Source organism: Marmota marmota, unplaced genomic scaffold (assembly GCF_001458135.2).
Source record: "Marmota marmota marmota unplaced genomic scaffold, marMar, whole genome shotgun sequence".
Lineage (NCBI taxonomy): Eukaryota > Metazoa > Chordata > Mammalia > Rodentia > Sciuridae > Marmota > Marmota marmota.
The window spans coordinates 1,449,937-1,467,838 of NW_026000221.1; the positions used below are offsets into that span (position 1 = coordinate 1,449,937).

General features: G+C 36.5%; 1 protein-coding gene and 1 pseudogene across 1 annotated transcript in view; one reads left to right on the top strand and one right to left on the bottom strand.

Moving 5' to 3' along the window:
* The first annotated feature begins 1,092 nt into the window (after window positions 1–1,092).
* Nsd1 (nuclear receptor binding SET domain protein 1) overlaps window positions 1,093–17,902 on the top strand; it is a 113,637-nt gene continuing 96,827 nt past the window's right edge. The window contains exons 1-2 of the mRNA XM_015488448.2: window positions 1,093–1,314; window positions 13,166–13,301. Of these exons, the coding sequence (XP_015343934.2) occupies window positions 13,295–13,301 (7 nt within the window). The 5' untranslated portion in view covers window positions 1,093–1,314; window positions 13,166–13,294. The remainder of the gene's footprint in view (window positions 1,315–13,165; window positions 13,302–17,902) is intronic.
* LOC125613012 lies at window positions 11,719–11,816 on the bottom strand (annotated as a pseudogene).

A 17,902-nucleotide genomic window follows, 5' to 3' on the forward strand; every position in this document is an offset into this window, starting at 1 on the left:
TTTTTTTTTTTCCTTTTTTTTTTTTTTTTTTGTACTAGGGTTTGAACTCTAGGGTGCTTAACCACTGCCCCACATTTCCAGTGTGTTTTTTTGTTTATTTACTTTTTGAGACAGAATCTTGCTAAGTTACTTAGGGCCTCACTGAGTTGCAGAGGCTGGCTTTGAACTTACTATCCTCTTGCCTCAGCCTTCTGAACTGCTGGGATTGTAGGCATGTGCCACCATTCCTGGCTGTACCTATTCTTAATATTTGTTGTAGTAGTTTCCTAAATAAAAATGATCTTTAATAGTAGGAGCAAGAGGTATCATCTCTGTTGTTGTAGTTTCCTAAATAAAAATGATATTTAATAGTAGGAGCAAGAGGTATTTTCATTAACATGAAAAATAGCAAATCACTGTCAGAAGGGCAAGATGGCTATGGTTGAGGTAGTTTGAAAAAGAGTCTGTTTAACCCATTTCTAGAAGGAAGGATGGAGAAATATTTAGACACAGTATGATGAATGCATAGGGTAAACAGACAAGAGAAATGGAATATGAAAGGATATGTATTGTAAATTATACTCTGATCAGATTTTAATATGCATAAAAGAAGTATGTGGGAAATTACCTGAGGGCCAGTTTATAAAGGGCCTTGAATGTTGCTTGTATAAGTGGTATATACTTGTTTCATTAGACAGTAGGATGGTATCTGAAACAGGAGGATTGCAAGTTTGAGACAAAGAGCTGCTTAGGTAGAATGCTCCTATGTTCAATCTCAGTAATGCAAAAATACACATATACATACATGCATAAATAAAAGGGACTAGGGATATATTTCAGTGGTAGTTTGCTTGAAGTGCCGGGTTTAATCCCCTGTACAATGAAAAAACTTTAAATGAAAGCAGTAGCATTGGAATTGTGATAATTTAGGATGAATTGAGACCTTAGAATGGGTGTGTGTTTGGGGCTCTCACTAGGACTTAAATTATTCCAGAGTAAGAATAAGGGGTGAGTTGTTATTGTTATTACTATTTTTGTAGTGCTAGAGATCAAACTCATAGCCTCATGTATGCCAGGTGAGCACTATCCCACTGAAACATATCTCTAGATCTTGTAAATTTAAAAAATTTTGCTGTTGGAAATAGATGTGTTTTTGTTGGACCCATTGTTTGAACCCTTAACCACTGAGCCACATTCCTTTTCCTCTTTTTTTATTTTTTATTTTGAGACAGGTTCTCATGAAGTTTTCTAGGGCCTCGCTAAGTTGTTGAAGCTGAACTCAGTCTTGTGATTGAGGTCCTCCTGCCACGGCCTCCTCAGTAGCTGGGATTACAGGTGTGTGCCCCCACGTCTGGCAGAAGTAGATGTTTGACAGTTGGTCCTGTGACTGTGATAACCATAAAGTAGATGGACAATGAAGTGTCCACTTGAATTACTTTATTTAAAAATTACTTTTAGTCAGGTGTGGTGGTGCAGGCCTGTTATCCCAGGAGACTGAGGCAAGAGGATCGACTCAAGGCCTGCCTTAACAATGAAGTGAGGCTCTAAGCAATTTAGTGAGACCCTCTCTTGAAAAAAAATGGTCCAACCCACTTGAATCTAATGTATGAAATATGATATGTCAAGAGCTTTGTAATATTTTGAACAACCAATAAAAAAAAAAGAAAAAAAATGGTCCAGCACTCCACTCTAAAAATGATTTTTAGGGCTGGGGATTTGGCTTAAGCGGTAGCGCGCTCGCCTGGCATGCCTGTGGCCGGGGTTTGATCCTCAGCACCACATACAAACAAAGATGTTTTGTCCGCCGAAAACTAAAAAATAAATATTAGAAAAATTCTCTCTCTCTCTTTAAAAAAAAAAATTATTTTTAGGTTGGTTACTTAGAATTTCAAGTATTTTTCTTTAAACAGTGATAAATGGTAGTTAAATGTTTATACTGTTGTGAAATGGTTTTTGTTGTGTGTTTTTTTTTTTGTTTTTGTTTTTATAAGAGAATCTTGGGCTGAGATTGTAGTTCAGTGGTAGAGTGCTTGCCTAGCATGTGTGAGGCACTGGAAATGTGTAATATATCAGTTCTCAGTACTGCATATAAATAAATAAATAAAATAAAGGTTAGTCAACAACCAAAAAAATATATTAAAAGAAAGAAAAAAAGAGAGTCTTGCTCTGTTGCCTATTCTGGTCTGGAATGCTGGGACTCAAGCATTCCTCTTGTCTCAGCTTCCTGAATGGTTGAGATTACTGGTGTAAGCTGCCATCATCACTGGCTTCTTTTTTCCTCCTATCTTGTTCTTATTGTAATTGAAATAATGTACAGTTGCCAACAAATATAGTGAACAATAATATTAGAGCAGCTGTTATTTTTGAGTTATTACTATGTGTGAGGCCTTTTTTTTTTTTTTAACAGTTTGTGAAGTGTGATTCCAGAGAGCCTATGCTTTTAACTTAAACAATATTGTACCACAAAATAGTGGCTTAATATTAATAGTTAAGATCAAAGTGAAATGGAACATTTGAATGTTGCTCCTTTGGGCTGAATAAGGCTTGAGTAGAGAGGAGGAAGAGAGATGCATCTAATTTCAGGTTTTGAGTGAAATAGATGCAAGCTAACACTATGGTACTTAACACTTTACAGCTATTGGCACTTTAAGTACTAAGGTGTTTGCGTATTAACTTATCAACACTTCCAATATCTGATTAACTCATCAGTTCTTCCAGTATCACTGAGAAGTAGGTCCTACTTCATTATCCTCATTTTATAGATAATATGAATGGATATAGAGACATTTTCAGATTTTTTTGAAGATAATTTGGAGGATGATAGTGCTGATTTGTTTGGTGCATTTTATGAACTATTTGTAGGAAATTTTGCCCTGTTGGATTTCTCTGCATACATTTTGGCCTACGGAGCTAGTATGTGTTTAATTTACTTAGAAATCTTATGCAGTATTCATTTATGAAAAACTCCATTAATTCAGACACTTAAATTGTTAAAAGGGTGAATTTTATGTTATGAATTTTTTGTCAGTATAAAAATGGACCTGAAACATAAGTGTGTTCAGTGTAGGAAAATTACAAAGTCTAGACAAGCCAAAAATTTATTTGACAAACCAGGCTTGCTTGCAGCATGTCTGTAATCCCAGATGGAGGCAGGAGAATCCAAAGTTCAAGTCTAGACTGGGCAACTTAGTGACACCCTGTTTACAAGTAAAATTTTTAAATAAAATGCTGGCCTAGTCTATACCAGGTCCTGGATTCAATATCCAGTCAGTTCTGTACCGATTAAAAAAAGTTTTATGACAACATTCAGAGATTCAGTTATTGTTGTGAATTTTATCCTTCTAGAGTTTTCTGTATGTAAATTCATATGTGAAAATGTTTGTCTTGGGGCTGGGGTTGTGGCTCAGTGGTAGAGCGCTCGCCTAACACATATGAGGCTCAGGGTTCGGTCCTCAGCACCACATAAAAATAAATGAATAAAATAAAGGTATTGTGTCCAACTACAACTAAAAAAAAATAAATAAAAAAGAAAATGTATGTCTTCATACAATTTGGGTTCATAGTATGTATGTATTTTTTTTTGTACCAGGGAACTCGACCACTGAGCCACATCCACAGCCCTATTTTGTATTGTGTTTAGAGACAGGGTCTCACTGAGTTGCTTAGTGCCTCACTAAGTTGCTGAGGCTGGCTTTGAACTCATCTCAACCTCCCAAGCAGCTGGGATTACAGGTGTGTGCCACTGCACCAGGCTATAGTATGTTTTTTGTAAACTTTTTTATATTTTGTATATATGTGTGTTGTATAAAATTTGAGTATAAATTCGTACATCCTTATGTGCTGATATATAATATTTATTTAGCCAAGTCCCTCTTCAACATCTAGATCATTTCCTGGCTTTTAAAAATGAGATGAAAGGTCTGAGAGTATAGTTCAATGTTTGTGAGACTCTGGGTTCCATTCCCAGCACTGCACCTCCCTCATCCCTGGCAAAAGTGTTGAGAAGTAGGCATACTTAAAAGTATTGCTTTTTTGAACTATGCCAGTTAGGTCATTGTTTCTGTTACTTCAGTCAGTGCCTTCCTCTTGGGCTCAAGAAAAGTTTGCTGGCAAACCAGCATTGTATTGACAACTCTAGAGAACAGCATTAGTGACTTCATGTGAATAGACTTTTTAAGCTTTAGTTAGTTGTTCTTCACAATGGGAATATTTGAATTTCCAATAAGTTTGGGGAGGTGGGAGTTAGTTTAAATATTGTAGAAATTTTTTTTTGGTAAAATATAGATAGAATTCTTTTTATTTACTTATTCTGATTAGTTATACATGACAATAGAATGCACTTCAATTCATAGTACACAAATGGAGCACAATTTTTCACTTCTGGTTGTATGCAAAATAGTCACATCATTTGTGCAATCATGCACGTACCTGGGGTGATGATGCCTGTTTCATTTCACCATCTTTTCTACCCCCATGCCACCCCCCTCTTGCCCAATCTGAAGTTCCTCCATTCATGCCTCCCACCCCATTATGGATCAGCATCCAGTTATTAGAGAAAACATTCAGCTTTAGGTTTTTTGGGATTGACTTACTTTGCTTAGAATGATATTCTCCAACTCTGTCCATTTACCTTCAAATGCCATAATTTTATTCTTTTTAAATGCTGAGTAATATTTCATTGTGTACACACACACACACACACTCCACAGTTTCTTTATCCATTCATCTGTTGAAGGACATCTAGATTGGTTCCACAGCTGTTGTGAATTGTGCTGCTGTAAACATTGATTGGGGTGTGTCACTGTAGTATGCTTTAAGTCTTTTGGGTATAGACCCAGGAGTGGGATAGCTGGGTCAAATGATGGTTCCATTCCAAGTTTTCTAAGGAATCTCCATAGTGCTTTCCGGATTGTTTACACCAATTTGCAGTCCCATCAGCAATGTAAGAGTGTGTCTTTTCCCTCACAGTCTCGCCAACACCTATTGTTGCTTATGTTCTTGATAACTGCCATTTTAACTGGCATGAGATGAAATCTTAGAGTAGTTTTGATTTGATTTGCATTTCTCTAATTACTAGAGATGTTGAACATTTTTTCATATATTTGTTGATCGATCATATATCTTCTGCTAATAAGTGTCTGTTCAGTTCCTTAGTCCATTTATTGATTGGGTTATTTGTGTTTTTTTTTTTTTTGAGTGCTTTATATATCCTGGAGATTAGTGCTCTATCTGATGTGAGTGTGGTAAAAATTTGCTCCCATTCTGTAGGCTCTCTCTTCACCTCATTGATTGTTTCTTTTGCTGAGAAGAAGCTTTTAGTTTGAATCCATCCCATTTGTTGATTCTTGATTTTATTACTTGTGCTTTAGGAGTCTTTTTAAGGAAGTTGGGGCCTAATTTGATATGAAATTTTGGGCCCACTTTTTCTTCTGTTAGACACAGGGTCTCTGGTCTAATTCCTATGTCCTTGATCTACTTTGAGTTGAGTTTTGTGCATGGTGAGAAAAGGGGTTTAATTTCATTTTGCTGCATATGGATTTCTAATTTTAGAATTCTGGGGCTGGGATTTCTAATTTTAGAAAATTCTGGGGCTGGGATTGTAGCTCAGTGGTGGAGTGCTGGCTTAGCATGTGTGTGAGGCACTGGGTTTGATTCTCAGCACCACACATAAATAAATAAGTAAAATAAAGGTCCATCAACAACTAAAAATACATGCATTTTTTTTTTTTTAAAGGAAACTCTGATTTAGCAGATCTGAAAGTGTATATTCTGGGAATTAGATTGGTACAACCGTGAAAAACATTTTTAGTAGAGTCTGCTTTGAATTGTGACTTTTGGTGTTTTGGTACTCTTATTGTGAATCAGGGGAGAGCAAATTAATTTTTGTCTTAATTTTCTTATCTACAGAATGGAAAAGATTGCCTTCCTAGCCCTATACTCAGAAACTGCTGTGAGGTCATGAGATAAAATTATTGCATGTTAAGTGTTCAACACAATATCTGCTTTTTATTGTGCCCAAATGTAGCTTGCTAAATCACTGTACTTAGTGTAGTTATTTTACTTAGCTCAATGTGTGATTTGGTTGAGATGAACATTTTTGATTTTAATGAAATATTGTATGTTGTTATTTTGTTTTTTTCTTTGTTTTTATGGAGAAATCTATGAGAGTTGAAGACTCTAGAATGATTTTAAAGCATTTAACACCTGCTTAATGAATGCTTGTGTTAAAAATTGCTGGAAATGTCAACAGTCACAAACCATTAGAAGTGGGTTTGTTTTTATCTGTGCTTGGAACGATTGAAATTAAAGCCAACAGAGGTTTAAGAGAGTATTGTTTTTTTTGTTTTTTTTGGTAGTGCTGGAGATTGAGCCCATGGTTTCACGTGTGCTAAGCAAGTGCTCTGCCATTCCCAGCTTGAGTAATATTGCTTAGTGAGCTTTCTATAATGTAGAGTTACTTCAAACTTGATAGTATACTTGGGTGACTGAACTACATTTCCTGCCCCCATGATGAATAATTGTTTGGGAAAGAAACACTTTTATTGTACAGTAGTGAAATATTTGTTTTGAATGGTAAGAATTCTACCATTAGGGTGTCTAGGAGAATAATTCTTAATCTGAAGGATGCATAGCCAAGTGCAGTTAAATAGCCTTTGAATTAAAAAAATTTTTTTTTTTTTTGCAGTCCTAAGGATTAAATCCAGGGGTACTATACCACTGGACTATATCCCAGCTCTTTTTATTTTGAGACAGTGTGTCACTAAGTTGCCAAGTCTGACCACAAACTTGGGATCCTCCTATTTTAGCTTTAGTTGCTTGGATTTTAGACAGGTGCCACCACATCTGACTTGTGACTAAATTTTGATGTTCTGTCTCCATCTGTTAGCCATCTTAGAAGTCAAGACATTTATTGTGAATGTATTTAAAGTCTCGTTTATCTTTTTAAAGACAAGAGTTTTGTGGACGAAGGTCCTTACACTTTTTGATAGATGTTTCAGTGGAGATAGTAAGGCTTCTAATTCTGCTCCTTTAGGGAATGATTCATTGTTGTTTATTTTGGTTCATTTAGATGTTATTTTATTGGACACAATATTTTGTTTTAGAAAATGGTCCCATTTCTAAAGGCGATTGATACTTTGTCCTTGTAGTTTAGAGACTGGTGGAATAGATGAATAGATATTTCAGTGTAATGATGAGGTAAGAGGCACTGAGTAAGCTAGCTTGGTTGCACATGTTTTGATGCCACCAACTTGGGAGGCTGAGGCAGGGGGATTGCTAGCCAAGCAAACTTAGAAATTGGGGCTGGGGATATATCTCAATTGGTAGAGTGCTTGCTGTGCATGCACAAGGCCTTGGTTCAATCCCTAGCACCACACACACTCCCCCCCGCCAAAAAAAAAAGAAAGTGTAGAGTATAGGGAAGAGGCACTTGATAAAAGAAATGATGAGAAGGCTTCTCTGAGGGCACCTGGGAGTAATAAAGGAATGCTAAGTGGAGAGGGTATGGAAAAATAACAACTGCAACCTGTAAGAGGGAGCTGTGGACAGTGTAGTATAAATCTTTTGTGGTAGAGAATAGTGAAATACAAGATTTAAAAGAGAAATAGTACCTAGGACTAGTCTCTATTATTTTTTTTTTGCAAAGCAGGCAAATAATTTTTTTCTCTATTTTTTGGGGGGTGGGTGGATGGGGGAGGTGGTACTGGGTAGGCAAGAGTTCTACTACTGAGCTACATCTTCAGCTTTTTTTTTTTCGGGAGGTGGGGGGCAGGGCGGGGATGGTTCTCACCAAGTAGCCCAAGCTGGCCTTCAACTTTTCCTCCTTCTGCCTGAGCCTCCAGAGTAATTGGGATTACAGGTGAATGCTATTTTGCCTGATGCCTTTTTGTGGTGCTAGGAATTGAGCTCAAGGCCTCTTACATTCTAAGCATATGCTCTACTGCTGCGATGCATCTCAATCTGCTAAGCTTTTCTTGACTGTTATTATCTTTTAAAGATTGTCCTGAGAAATTTGTTACTAATGATAAAGCTAGTCGGTTTCCTTCCCCAAGAATAGTTCCCCTTTCACCTTAGCAATTATAGTATTTTCTTTGTTTTTCTCTTCCATTAGTTCCTTGAGGACATGTTTGTTCCAGCCTCTGTTAGTTCTGTGCCTCTCTGCATGTCTATAAAATGCTTTTGAATATAAAGGAAAGCATTTTCCTTGAAAATAAATGCTTAATATATATAAAAAATTAGTGCGTTTTCTATAAATGTCCTCCCTAAGAATAATTATTGTTTTCCACTTAGCAAACAGCATATATTTGAGTGAAGTGTGATCTGATTACTATTGTTAATCTAGTCAGCAAATTTTACCATAGCATATAGTGTATTACTACTATATGACACTCTAGGGTGGCATAGGTAAGATAATAGTCTCTACTGTCAATTGACAGTAAGGTTCTGTGGTATTATTAATACATTGTACCCTAATCATGGTGACTTGGCAGGCTGGTGCAGGAATATTTGAGGCCATCCTAGGCAACTCAGTGGGACTCTGTTTCAAATGAAAAATATAAAAATGGGTTGGAGGTGTAGCTCAGTGGTAGACCCCCTCTGGGTTTAGTTCCTAGTGTGGAAACATAAATCAAAAGAAAAAAACATCACATCCTTAAGTTGACTAGAGGTGCAGCAGGCAAAATTTAAAAACCTGTTTGGCAAGTGTGTGTGTGTGTGTGTGTGTGTGTGTGTATCTCTATTATGGTGCTGGAGGTGGAACCATGGTCTATTCATGGATAGGCAAACACTCTACCACTGAGCTATACCCATAGTCCTCCTTATATATTTTTATTTAACCTATTGTATAAATCACACAATTAAAGAAAGTTTTGAAAGAAGGAAAAAAATCATGACCCCAACACTTTTTTTTTCGAATGATACTGGGGATGGAACCTAGGACCTTGTACATACTAGGCATGTTCTGTGTCCCTGAGCTACACACATTCTCAATCCTTTTTACTTTATTTTGAGACAAGTTCTTACTAAGTTGCTTAGACTGCCCCGGAATTTGTCATCCTCCTGCCTCAGTCTCCTGAGTTAAAGGTTTTTTTTTTTTCCCCTTAATTTCTGGCTTCTCATAATAGTTTTGTTTTTTTTCCCCTTGCACTATTGGCTGGGGATTGAACCTAGGTGCACTCTACCACTGAGTAATGTTGCCAGCCTTTTTATTTTGAGACAGGGTCTCCTTATTTTCAGAGGCTGACCTGAAACTTGGGATGCTCCTGCCTCAGCCTCTCCTAAGTTGCCCAGCTTCTCATCATAGTTTTTAATGACAATTGGTATATTCCAGCATGTTGTTCTAACTTTATTTAGCCATATTTCTGTTATTTCAACTTTGTTGTTGTTGTTGTTCTGGGGATTGAATCAGGGGCACTTTACTACTGAACCACATCCTCAGCCCTTTTTATTTTTTATGTTGAGATAGGGTCTCATTAAGTGGCTTAGGATTTTGTCAAGTTGCTAAGGCTGGATTTGAACTTGTGATCCTCTTGCCTCAGCCACCCAAGCTGCTGGGATTACAGGTGTGGGCCACTGCACCTGGTGACATTTTTTTTTTTTTAAACTGGGGATGGAACTAAGGGGTGCTCTATCACCAAGCTATGTTTTTTGGATACAGGGTCTCATAAATTGCCAAGGCTAGCCTCCAACTTGTGATCCACTTGCCTCAGTCTCCCAAGTTGCTGAGGTTACAGGTCTGCACCACAACCTACTGGACAATTTAAAATATTTTGGGGGGCTTGGGGATGTGGCTCAAGCGGTAGCGCGCTCGCCTGGCATGCGTGTGGCCCGGGTTCGATCCTCAGCACCACATACAAAGATGTTGTGTCCGCCGATAAAAAAAATACATATTAAAAAAAAAAAAAAAAGGTATTGTGTCCATCTACAACTGAAAATACTTGAAACATTTAAAAAATAAATAAAATATTTTGGTCCTCCCTAAACATATGTAGATTTTACAATACTTTAGCCCATTTAACCCTTTCCAATGTGGAGCATGGTGAGTTTTAATTCTTTCTTGTTATAAATTGTAATAGAACCTTATTAATTTTTTTGGGGGGGGTGGTAACCACAACTTGAACGGAGGGACTTTAATCACTGAATCAAATCCCCAGACCTTTTTTTACATTTTATTTTTAGACAGAGTTTTGCTAAGTTGCTAAGGATGGCTTTGAACTTTAGGTCCTCCTGCCTCAGCCCCCCCCCAGCCTCTGTGATTACAGGTGTGCACTACTGCACCTGATCTGAAGCACTTCTTTTAGAAGTTTTCTTTATGATTGTCAACTGGTGGATAGCTCCTAGTTTTGTTGTCTTAAACCATATTTAGCTCTGTTTCTTTGTATTTTTGCAGGGTAAAGAATTTTATGTTAGAATGTGTATTTAAAATCGATTCTGCCTAATCTCTGCCTTTTATTTAAGTTGGGAATTGAATCCAGGGGCACTTTACCACTGAGGTACGTCCCCAGTCTTTTTTTTTTTTAATATATATATATTTTTTGGTTGTCAATGGACCTTTATTTATTTATATCCAGTGCTAAGAATTGAATCCAGTGCTTCACATATCAGGCAAGTGTTCTGCCACTGAGCTAGAACCCCAGCTCCTGCCCCCAGTCCTTTTTATTTTTTATTTTATTTTTTAAAAAATATTTATTCTTAAGTTTTAGGTGGACACAATATCTTCATTTTACATTTATGTGGTGCTGAGGATCGAACCCAGTGCCTCGTGCATGCTAGGCGAGCACTCTACCACTGCGCCACAACACCAGCCCCCTTTATTTTTTATTTTGAGGCAGGGTCTTCTGAGTTGCTGAGGGTCTCACTAAATTGCCAAGGCTGGCCTCAAACTCTGTGATCCTCCTGTATCATCTTCCTAAATTGCTGGGATTATAGATGTTCACTACCACACCCATCAAATCTGTATACATTTTGAATAACTAGTGTAGTGATAAGGTAGGATTGATGTCTCCCACTTTGCTGTGTTTAGTATATATTTTAGGGATTCTTTTTTGTTTGATGCTGAGAATTAAATCTATGTCATGGTATATGCTGGGCAAGTGCTCTACAACCAAGGTACATCCCCAGCCCCTGAAGTTATTCTTAGGTAGTTTCAACTAGTTTCTAAAATTATAGCTCAGTGGCACACACCTGTAATCCCAGGCATAACTTGGGACTCTGAGACTCTGAGCCGGGAGTCTTGCAAGTTCAAGGTTGGTCTTAGCATTTTAGCAAGGCCCTAAGCAATTTAGGGAGACCCTGTCTGGAAATAAAAAGGACTGGAAATTTGACACAGTGGTAAAGTCTTTTTTCATTAAACCCCCCAGTACCCAAAACAACAGAAGCTGTCTAAAAGACATGTTTTTTTCTTTATTGCTTTTGTCTTTTTATGAGGACTTAATTTTATGGGTATTCTTAGTAACTTAGAGGAGACTCTAGACCATGTATTTGCAAGAAGTTCTAACTGTTAGCTAAGACTCTAGTGCTTCCCCCCACTCCCCAAGTCTTATATCACTATATATATTTAGAAGGGTTTTTCAAATGTTTCACATATTTATTACCAAGCCAACCAAAACTAGCACTACAATACCTTTGTAACTAAAGAAAGCTCATATTCCCAGTTAAATATTTTCAACTGTCCAGATAGTTGTGACATTTTCATCTTGATGCCACAAGATGATCACAACCTTGATACAGCATAAATGTGTGAAAAATATGGAGCTCTGCACAAATTGGTATGTCATCCTTTTGCAGGGGTCTTTTCTGTATAGTTCCAGTTTTAATATATGTGCTGCTGAATTGAGCACAAGAAAGTTATTTTAAAAGACAGTGTATTGGGCTATGATCAGCTGTTTTTAAATATTGAGCTTTTAACTAAGTTTCCGTTATGTCCCAGAGCAAGTTACTACTCAAGAACTAATCACTTACTGTGTGTTAACATTCAATTAATATTAACATAGAAGCCAGTTAAATAGCTCAGGCTTGGAATTCCAGAGATCAGGAGGCTGAGGCAGGAGTGTCTTGAATTCAAAGATAGCCTCAGCAATTTAGTGAGGCCTTGTCTCTAAATAAAATATAGGAAGGACTGGGAATGTGGTTCAGTGGTTAAGCACCCTTGGGTTTAATCCCTGGTACCAGAAGAAAAAAAAAAGAAAATAAATTTCCGCTGAGTTGATTCCTTCTGAGGAGTGATTGTGCATTTGTTTTGTACTTTTGCCTTCATGTCTTACTGTCAAGTTAAGCGTTCTTTGGCTTGTGTGCTGTACTCCCTTTATCTTTACCTCATCTTCGGGCTATGCTTGCCTGTCATTGTTTCAAAGTTTTCCTTCCTTATAACGACACAGTTACATTGGATTAGAGTCTCCCTTAAGGATCTTTTATCTTGATCATCCAGAAAGACTGAGTTTCCAAATAAGTTCCCATTCACAAGCTTGGGGGTGGGGATCAAACACAGTGCTATTTTATTTGGTCATTGTGGTATTATTAATGTAGAATGAGAAAAAAAATCAGTATTTCAGGTTTGTGAAAATCTATGGAATCACCAATTTAATGAAGCAGTATTTTGTTCCTGTTTCTCAGTGGCTTTATTATTATAATTTTGGTACCAGGGATTGAACCCAGGAGTACCTAAACACTGAGTGACATCCCCAGCCAGTTTTTATTTTTTGAGACAGAGTCTCCCTAAGTTGCTTAGGGCCTTGCTAAACTCTGAGGCTAGCCTTGAATTTAGGATTCTCCTGCTTAGCCTCCCAAGTCTATGAGATTTTGTAGAGTCTTAGCTTTTATTTATTTATTTAAGGTACTGGGGATTGAGCCCTGGGGCACTTAACCACTTAGTAAGACATATCCTCAGCCCTTCCCCTCCCTCCCCAAGCCACTGTGTGCCTGGCTATTTCAGTTTTTTGTTCTAAATCAAAACAGCTTACTTTTAAGTCTGTAAATAGAGTTGTTTAGTAAACCAAATATAAATTGAGAATTTGACTGTGAATAAATATGGCAAAGTAAGTTAGTTTTATTTTGTCATTGTTGCCTGGCCAAGGGGGTTTCGTCTGAATTTTTTTAGGTGTTGCCTATTTTGAAGGTTAATTGTAAGATGATAATACTGTCTCAGAAGGTTTTGATTTTTACTGATGATCTATGTTTTGTCTATTTAAAGTGTCAACCCAAGAAAAAGTCTACACCACTGAAGTATGAAGTTGGAGATCTCATTTGGGCAAAATTCAAGAGACGCCCATGGTGGCCCTGCAGGATTTGTTCTGATCCATTGATTAACACACACTCAAAAATGAAAGGTAATAACGTAGTTGATCTATAGGGTAATATACATGATGGAATTATGAGTTGCAATTGCCTTTAGTATAACCCAGTTTTTGTTATCTTTAGCAAGACTCCACTTATTCTTTTGAGAATTTTATGAATTAATTGTTATTAATTTATTTTATCTTGTTAAAAATTTGTTTTATTAAAAGTTTGTTTTTCAAGGCTGAATGTTCTCTCTGATATGCAGATGCTAATATAGTAAGGGGCGAGATGGGAAGAATAGAAATTCCTTGGATTAGATGAAGGGAATGGGAAAAAATGGTAGAATGAATTGGATATAACTTTCCAATGTTCATATATAACTACATAACCAGAATAAATCCATATCATGTACATCCAAAAGAATGGGAAGTTATACTTTATGTATGTATAATATGTCAAAATACATTCTATTCTGTTTTAGTTATACATGACAATGTATAAAAAGAACAAATTAAAACTAGAAAAAAATTGCTAAAGGGAAAACCTGAGTTTGTAAAGAATTTGAAAGTAAACATTTAAGTATAAAGAGGTAATTTTGAGATATACCATGTGGTGGGAGTTTTGGTGACATTTTTTTCTTTTTAATTTTTTGTACCATGAACATGTACTTAACAAAGTTTGTTAAACTAATCTAATAATTGTTATACCTAAAGTGTGCCTTAAATATAGGCTTCAATAAACCAGTTTGTTTGCTGCAAGATTTAAAAATCCTCATTCTATCTATAGATACTAGTAAAATGTTAGAGTATTTACCTACAATTTACATTGTCAAGAATAATTTTTCAGGGCTGGGGATGTGGCTCAAGCGGTAGCGCGCTCGCCTGGCATGCGTGTGGCCTGGGTTCGATCCTCAGCACCACATACAAACAAGGATGTTGTGTCCGCCAAAACTGAAAAATAAATATTAAAAAATTCTCTCTCTAAAAAAAAATATTAAAAAAAAAGAATAATTTTTTCAGTTGGGGTTGTGGCTTAGGGGTAGAGTGCTCTCCTAGTACGTGCGAGGCCCTGGGTTCCATCCTTAGCCCCACATAAAAATAAATAAATAAAGATATTGTGTCCAACTACAACTTAGAGAAAAATCATTCCTTTTTTTTTTTTATGTTTCAATTTTGATAATTTCAAAGCCGAAACCATTATAAATAATGTTTATAAGATGTTTTAAAGTTTAAAATCTTGGAGTAGTTCCTTTAATTACTATACATTGTTTTTTTACTTGGCTCCTCTACTTGAATGTGAGGTACTTTAATCTTTAAATTGCTGTAAAGATCGGGGTTGAAACTTTGATTTTTTTTTTTTTTTTTGGGTGGGGTATAGTGGGGATTTTTGGTGTACTTGGGGGCATTCAAACCATGAGCCACAGCCCTATCCCAATTTTGTATTTTATTTAGAGACCGGGGTCTTATTTAATTGCTTAGTGCCTCACTTTTGCTGAGGCTGGGTTTTTGTTTATTTTTAAAAAAATTTTTTGTAGTTGTAAATGCCTCTATTTTTTTTTAATTTGTTTATTTTTATGTTGTGCTAAGATTGAACCCAGTGCCTCACACATGCTAAACAAGCACTCTGCCACTGGGCTATAGCCCTAGTCCCTGAGGCTGGTTTTGAACTCATGATCCTCCTGCCTTAGCCTCCCGAGCTGCTGGGATTATAAGAGTAGGTGTGTCTGGCTATTGAAACTCAATCTTAAGGCCTTTTTTTTCCTGTTAAGATTATTTGTGATTTTATTTTATTTTTTAAGTGTTTTAAAAGTAATGTTATTATATTTTTCTATTCCTTTATTTATTTTTATGTGGTGCTGAGGATCAAACCCAGTGCCTCACACATGCTAGGCAAGTGTTCTACAAACCCAGCCCCGATTTTATTGTTTTTAACATATGAATTTAGGGGTTGAGATTGTAGCTCAGTGGTAGAGCTTTTGCCTAGCATGTGTGTGGCATTGGGTTAGATTATCAGCACCACATGTAAATAAATAAAATAAAGGTCCATCAACAACTAAAAAATTTTAAAAATATGAACTTAGGGGGATGGAGTTGTAGCTCAGTGGTAGAGCACTTGCCTTACAAGTGTGAGGTGCTAGGTTGGATCCTAGCACCACATAAAAACAAATAAAGGCATCGAGTCCATATACAACTAAAGAAGTTTAAAAAAATGAACTTAGATTAATTAATTAATTTTTTATTTTGATAACAGTGTCTTGCTATGTTGCTTATATCCTCAGTAAGTTGCTGAGGCTGGTTTTGAACATGTAATCCTCCTGCCTCAGACTCCCCAAGTCTTTGGGATTATAGGAGTGTATCACTGTGCCCACCTAAAATTCAGCTTTTGAATAGGTGTTATGTTAAAAGAAAACAAAACACAACTCATTTTCTCCTTTGCTGTGATGTACCCCATTCTTTCTTTGTATGGGTAACCAGTTACTAGTAGTCTACCTTTTCCCAGTTTGTTTTAATGTAAATTCAATTACATACTTTCTTCTCCTTCCCCTTTTTATTTTAACATAAAAGTTGCATATTGCATGTTTATTTTGTAACTTGCTTTTCTAATTTCTTACAGATTTTTCCATTTTAGTACATTAGAAATTCCTCATTCTTTTTTACAGCTGGATAGTTTTCTACTTTTTGAATATGTTATACTTTGACTAATTCCCTCTTGATTATATTCAGGTTATTTTTACAAATATAATTAAATGAAAGACTTTATGTTGTTACAAAGACAATTCATATACACATGTATACACATTGTCCAAGGTAAGATTGCTGAATTTGGTTTTTAAGTTGAAAAAAATTTTTTTTGAGTGCATTGAGGATCAAAACAAAGTCTTAAAAAAAAAAAATCAAAGCCTTACACATGTTAAGCTATAATACAGTCACACTCCCCACTCTTATATTTTGAATACTGAGTTTCCCCAAAGACTGTTATAAAGTTCAGTGTTTTAAAAACTGATCTTGGGGCTGGATCAGTAGAGTGCTTGCTTGCCTAGTATGCATGAGGTTGTGGGTTTGATCTGTGCCACTGCAAATAAACAAATCTGATACCTTATTCTTTAGCCTGTTTGGACATTTTATTTCTACTAATAGAAAATTCCTTCAGTCCTCCTTTTCTTCTGACCTCCTTGTCGTTTCTTATTTATTGTATTGTTCTTGTCTTCCCTCATTCCCAGTATACTTTATACACACTAGTTCAGTCCATGCTATTTATATGGTATTGGTTGAATGCTGTGCTAGGTGCTACGATCCAGTAATTGGTGAAACACATCAATCCTGATTGCCCTCATGGGAAATTAGAGTCCATTATAAAAGGAATAAGGCACTAGATAATAATAAAATATATAATTACTTAACTGAGAATTGTGTCCAAGGAATAACATTGGTGTGTAATCAATGATACAGCAGGGGCACTTAACCTGGACTCTTGGTCTGGAAGTATTCTAAGGTAGTTTTTTGTGTGTCTTTTGGTGTTAAGATTGAATCTCATACCTTGCTTATGCTAGGCAAGCACAGTAATGATATCTTTGATCTGAGACTCAAACGAGTAAGATTTAACTAGTGTATAGAGGAGGAAAAGACTACAGGAACAGAATATAATATGTTCTGTGGCCCTGAGAGATCTGCAGCTCACAAAGTAATGAACCGTGGCAATATATGAGGGTAGAAGCCCAACATGCAATGCTTGTAGAGCTTTCAAACATTACATAATTTATTTTAAGAAAAATAGGATACCCCACAGGGCTATGAGCATGGGTTGACATCTAATTTGTGCTTTTTAAAGTTCACTCTGACTGCAATGTGGAAAATGAATTGGAAGGGATATAAGTAAGAGGGACAGTTGAAAGCATTAGTCATTACAGTGATTATGGGAGGTGGGAAGTTTTGAATGGCAAAGGATTATTTAGGAGATAAAATTTATCTTTGTAATAGATTGAATAATGGGGAGTGAAGGAGCATGAAGTCTCAAGGTTTCTAGTTCTCATGTTTCTATATTTCAGGATATTTCCCAAGTTTTTAACTTCAGCATTGAATGACAGAACATCTATAACTCAGAAGAATTGTTCCTATTGGTTGGAGCCATGGCAAAGCTTGGTTGAGATTGCCTTCATACAAAATATGCATTGACAAAAAGGATGGCTTTGAGGCAGCTAACAGTTGAGGTCTATTATGGAGGAGACTGAGCATGCAAAAGAAATGAAAAAGACTCAGGCTCAGTGCCATGGTGCACACCTGTAATCCCCATACTTGGGACAGTTCGAGGCAGGAAGATTGCAAATTCAAGTCCAGCCTAGGCAATTTAGCAAGGCCCTGTCTCAAAGTAAAATAAAAAGGGCTGCTGATGTTGCTAAGTCATAGAGTACCCTTGGGTTCAATCCCCAGTATCCCCATCATCCCCTCAAACATTAAAAAAAAAAAAAAAAAAGACTCACGTAGAACACCTGGAGAATGTGGTATATGGTGACTAGAATCATTTTAAGAAAGAAATTGTCCCATTTGTTGAACATTACCTAGAAATAAAATATCCATTTTTTATAAGGAGATGGACATTGCAAACCTTTTGGTGGTTCAGTTGTGACAGAAATCGAATCGGACTAGTTTGAGAA